The sequence below is a fragment of the Trypanosoma grayi genome, assembly GCF_000691245.1.
Source record: "Trypanosoma grayi strain ANR4 Tgr_247_V1, whole genome shotgun sequence".
Taxonomy (NCBI): Eukaryota; Euglenozoa; class Kinetoplastea; order Trypanosomatida; family Trypanosomatidae; genus Trypanosoma; species Trypanosoma grayi.
The window spans coordinates 15969-21148 of record NW_008825866.1 but is presented as its reverse complement, the minus strand read 5'-3'; the positions used below and the strand labels follow the sequence as shown (position 1 = coordinate 21148).

Genomic DNA, 5180 nt, shown 5'->3' with positions numbered 1-5180 from the left:
CCCCTCCAATGCGCTCCGCGCACCGTGTGGGACAGAGCGCGCAAGAGAGAGCGGACGCAGACACACGAAGAGGAAGACGACAAAACAAACAGCACATCCAACGGCAATGCTTCGCCCAATCAATGCCGTTGTGCGTGTGTTGTGCGGCGCTGGTCCAACAGTGGGGAATCAATCGGTGAAACCGAAAGGGATTCCGGAAATCCAGATTATTGCGTCGAGGACCCCGCGCGCGCGCGCACGCGCATTAGCAGACGGCCTCGCAGACCAGCGCCACCAGCAACAGCAGCGGCGCACGCGCCCACACAGGACTGACACTGCCATCCGCACTGCCACTGGCCCTCTGTGCCTCATTGTCGCTTCTTGGGGTGACTGAATCCACGGGATTCGTTTCGGGTAGGGCTTCTGCCCCCCCTTTGGGATTCCCGTCCGCTGCCTCTGGCGGTGAAGTTGCGCTGGGCTCTTCAATCGGAGTGCTTGCGTCAGCGTGGGCGCCTGGCGTCGCTGTCTCCGTTGGTATCTGCGGCTCCGCCTCGCCACGTGCGGGTGCGACGCTGCCTTCCGCTGCTGGTGCTGGGTTGCTTGGGGGCACAGCGCGTTCAGGGACCTTTGCGAGCCCCGAATTTTCTGCGAGAAACCTTCCCAACTCGTTTTGAGTTTTTTGCAGCTCGGTCCTCGTCACTCTCTGCAGTTCCCTCGCATGCCCCGATGCATCCTTACTGGCAGCCGCCGCTTCCTGCCCCAACTTCTTTACCGCATCAGCTCTTTCCGCTGCTGCTCTGACGTATTGCGCAGCAGCAGTGGCTGATGTCACTGCTTCATTCGCAAGGTTCTGCGCCCCTTTCGCCGACTGCTCAGCCAACCGAATCTTAGCTTCAATCTCATCGACCTCCTCGTCAAAAACGATATCGGATGTTTCCTCAGCATGCATTGCTGCGTGTAGGGCCTTTCCTTCAGCTTGCCTCGCCTTTCCTGCCGCATCTTCCGCCGCTTTCGCTGCCGCGGTGGCGCTCTCAAATGCCTCTTTTGCCTTCCCCATTGCCTGCGAGACCTTCTCTGTTATATTCTTCGCGATGTCGGCGGTCAGCTTTGCAGCCGCTGCGGCCGCCTTGCACTGCCCCGCCTTCTCCGCAGCGGCCCCTGCCCGCCCTGCCTGTGTCTGGGCTTCCTGGCTCCTGGCGAATGCGGTTTGGGCGGGTTCCCCAGCGGACAAAATATAAGTACTCGCACTGTAGGCTGTCGCACTTGCTACACGAGCCTTCTCATGCGCTTCAGAAGCCTTTTCCATTGCAGAATCGGCATATTCCTTAGCGTCACCCAGCATGTTGCTCTTGACATATTGCCTTGCCTGGTTGATATGCCCCAGTGCTTGCCCAGCCAGCTCTGCTGCCTCCTTAGCGTTCGTCAATGCCGTATCCACATTGCCCACCGCCTGCTCAGCAGCACTGGCTGCCTGCTCAGCCTTCCTCGTTATCAGTGTAGCGGTAGCGTACGCAGCAATAGTCAAGCTGAGCGCCTCATCAGCATTCCTTATCGCCTCGGTATCATCAGCCACCTTCTTCCTTAACGCCCCCTCGGTCACACCAGCTCCCTCCTTCGCAGCTGACGCGCAGGCACATGCGCAGCACAGCGCAATTACAAACAAGAACGGCACAGGACGCACCATCATCCCTCTTTGTATTGTTATTATTGCTGTTGCTTTAGAGTGTATTACTTAGCAGTGCGTATGCGGACTTGTAAAAGAAACAGAACGAATGCAGCAACAAGTAGTATGGCAGACATGCAGTGGAACCACTTCGCAATACACAAGCACACACAAACGCCCACGCACAGGAGAGAGAATTACCCCCTCCCCAAACTGTGAGTTGGCGCACCGACGCGCGCGAGACCCACGTCCCCCACACCACCGTCCCGACCGATAACGCAACAACGCCTCTCATCGTGACGCCTTCCAAACGCAGCGGCGGAAAGTGCTGCACCAGCGCCCCTCCCTCGTCCGCTGCCCGGCCCCTGCGGCAGACGCCGTGGTGGGCAACGGGGGAAACATCAAGGCCGATGCCGTGAAGTGTGCGGGCAGAGGGGGCGCCATGCTTGTCGGGAGGGGCGCGGGCGCCGTACACAGGCAGCGCCACGCGATACCCCGCTGCCCCGCAGCACTGCAGCACCGGCATCGCTTGCGGCAGGCTACAGAGAGGTGAGGGCCTTATTGCTGCTCTGTCAAACAACTACATTGACAGTCTTTTCCCTGTCTTGGGCGTTCACTCGTATCGGCGAATGCCGTGAGCAAAGTGTCAGTAAAAATGAACACTATTCTTCAGGTAAATGTAGCTTGAGAGTCAAACAAGAAAAGTTCGTTGACGAGTGAACGAAAGAACCATGATTACGCCACTGTTGGGGTAAGATGTGAGACATAGTCAGCAAGACTGATTACGCTTACACCAAGGGGTACGGTAATGATCTTGAGGAGTCGGATGGGGGTTTTCTTATCAACTTGTCTTTCCCGCAATACGAAAGGACACAGTGTGATGCCTCACTCTCCTGAGACAGGGACCGCAAGCAACAACAACAACAACAAAACAAACAGGATTGAGAGTTAATACCGACCTTACCGCAAGATTAAAACATCGTTGAAAGCAATCGCGTAATTAAAAAAAAAACAGAGTGTCGCATGTCTTCTTTTTTTACAGCCGTAAAAGAGAATAACTGCAAACAAAAACGAAAAAAAAAAAAGAAATTAAAGAAGATTTGGCTCCAAGCAGTTTGAGTTTCTGTTGGTGTATGAAAGAGAAACAGAGCAGCAAAGCAAAAAAAAAAAAAGAAAAAGACTTTATATCCATCCATTTTGACAGAACTTCTGCCGTGTATAGACAATGGGGGGTTTATTGTGTATTTGTGCGAGCTGTGCGTGTAGATCATTCCGCGCGTTCAGGTGCTACCTATGCACAGCGTTGTATATAAATATATATATATACATATATATGGGTGTGTGTAGAGGCCCACGAGGTCAGGGGACGAGCAGCACAGAGGCTGCCGCCGCAAAGAGCACCAGAGCTGACCATAGGCGCGGCTCGGAAAAGCCGCCATCGCTCTCCTTCACTTGTGCCTTTTCAGCTTCGTTATCGCTGCTGACACTGCCCTCGACCTTTTCAATGACCTCCTTGAGAGTGCTTTCCTGCTGGAGACCGTCCTTTTTGCCTTTCTGCTTGGCACCGTTCTTTTTGCCTTCCTTCTTGGCACCGTTCTTTTTGCTTTTCTGCTCGGTGTCGGCATTTTTGTGGTCATCATTGCCGTTGTCGTCTTCTTCATAGTCGTCGTCGTCGTCCTCGTCCTCCCCCTCCTCGCTGTCGTTGATGTCAATGTTGCTGAGGTCGGTGCACATCTCCTCGTAGCGCGGGCATATAATGCGGCCGCTGCTGAAACGAGACGACTTGGCAAGATCAAGTGCACTGCCGTCACGACACACGAGCCACTCCGCCGCGCCCTTGTACCGCACATGCACGGCGCCGTTTTCGCACTTCACATTTGCGCNCACACGAGCCACTCCGCCGCGCCCTTGTACCGCACATGCACGGCGCCGTTTTCGCACTTCACATTTGCGCACACATCACCAACGGGCCGACTGCCCTCCACAGGGTTCTTCAGCACAATTCCGTCACCCGTCAGGCACCGGGACTTGGCGCCCACAACGCTCCCAGGCATCCCCTCCACATCCCCATCTGCACAAAGCGTATCGTAGGTGGGCGTTATGATAGGGCAGTGCTTCATTTTGGAACTCTCGGGACCCCCCAGGCGCAAATTACCGAAGTACGTGTACTGCTCAGGGAGAATCGGGTACTTCTCCATGACACAACTCCCCAGTGCATAGCGATCGGATGTGCATCGCAAGGCCTCTGAGGTGGCTGTGCAGAACATGCTGGGGTACTCGGTGACGTTGTTCTCGATGCACTTACCCTGAACAAAAGGGCAGCCGGATCCTTTTCCCCAACTCATCGTCTCTGCCATGCTGAAGTTTGCGCGGTAATATCCCAAATCATGGAACACAGACATCGTCAGTGCCGTGTAATATGCGCCACTGGAAACATCAACATACGGGCTCATCAACTCGTCCTTCGCGACGCGCCGTGACCAGTGCAATCTGTTGGCCTGAGTAACTTCAAGAGGCATAGCCTTAAGGGTCTTGCAGCTGTAATGCTGTTGCGCCGCCTCCACTGTCTTCTTTGATATCACAGANAACGATTCCTCGGTGTTCCGTCTCTTCATTTCATATTTGACGATATTGGCGCTGCTGTGGCCCATTGCTCCTCGGGTGAATCCAAGCGCATGCGCAATCTCATGCGCTGCAATTCTTACGTGGTATCGCATTCCAGTGATGAGGGAGGGCCGGAAGTTCAAGCCACCAGATATGGGCCTCCCCCACAGGCCAAAAACCCTTGCAGCAGCAGTATCCCGGGAGCATGTGTCACTAAAAATGGGACCAGGCGCAGCGGCGACGTACAGCACAAAGTCAGCGTTGGGCACACCTTCCGTGTGGTGCGTGGGTGGGACAGTGAACTTGGAACAGGTCTGCGTGCTATAGAATGGAGCGATCTTTAGATTCCCCTTCACGCTCCGCACCTGAAGGCGATCGGTGTGCAGCTTGATAGCCTTGGGTATCATTGTGTCGACGAGGAGCTTATTCTTTTCGCTCGTGACGACATCCTCAGCCTCACAGGACACCTGCACCTCACTTTTAGAAAAGGTGCGACGCATCTGGGATTCCTGCGTGCAAAGGTATTTCGACGTGTCCTTTAGATCCTCTGCGGACGCGTGGATGCGGATTGGCGCCCAGTTTTCTTCAACCGCAGCAACGGTGTACGTCTGCCATGCACCTTGACCCTGAACCGGAAGCTCATGCACGACAGACACAGAACCTGAGCGGGCCTTTCCTCTTGGGAGCCCGTCAAACGTGGGACTTTCTTCACGCGAGGCGAAGCACCCACAGGCGCTTAACAGCATCAGCAGCATCCATAGTAGCGGTACGCTGGCATTACAATGCGTGTGGTGTTTCATAGCGTACGTGTGCTTCTGCATGTGTGTATGTGTGTGTGTCCTTGCTTTAGCTTCACGCGGCCTTCCCTTGTCACAAAGTGCCCTTTCTGGCACCAACGCAACATGAAGCAGAGAGACGGGCAAACCCCCCCCCC

At 55.1% G+C, this 5180-nt stretch overlaps 4 protein-coding genes across 4 annotated transcripts; all 4 read right to left on the bottom strand.

The window, feature by feature from the left end:
• Positions 1-244: 244 nt before the first annotated feature.
• On the bottom strand, positions 245-1663 carry DQ04_02471110 (hypothetical protein; the record flags this gene model as incomplete). Its single annotated transcript, XM_009311921.1, has 1 exon — positions 245-1663. One exon carries the CDS (start codon positions 1661-1663, stop codon positions 245-247), a length of 1419 nt encoding a protein of 472 aa, XP_009310196.1.
• A 34-nt stretch (positions 1664-1697) lies between these two features.
• DQ04_02471100 (hypothetical protein) lies at positions 1698-2168 on the bottom strand (the record flags this gene model as incomplete). The annotated part of the gene is made up of 1 exon (XM_009311920.1): positions 1698-2168. One exon carries the CDS (start codon positions 2166-2168, stop codon positions 1698-1700), a length of 471 nt encoding a protein of 156 aa, XP_009310195.1.
• An 833-nt stretch (positions 2169-3001) lies between these two features.
• DQ04_02471090 (hypothetical protein) lies at positions 3002-3376 on the bottom strand (the record flags this gene model as incomplete). The annotated part of the gene is made up of 1 exon (XM_009311919.1): positions 3002-3376. The coding sequence occupies one exon, from the start codon at positions 3374-3376 to the stop codon at positions 3002-3004; it is 375 nt and encodes a 124-aa protein (XP_009310194.1).
• Positions 3377-3513: 137 nt separating this feature from the next.
• DQ04_02471080 (surface protease GP63) lies at positions 3514-5046 on the bottom strand (the record flags this gene model as incomplete). Its single annotated transcript, XM_009311918.1, has 1 exon — positions 3514-5046. One exon carries the CDS (start codon positions 5044-5046, stop codon positions 3514-3516), a length of 1533 nt encoding a protein of 510 aa, XP_009310193.1.
• Positions 5047-5180: the final 134 nt, after the last annotated feature.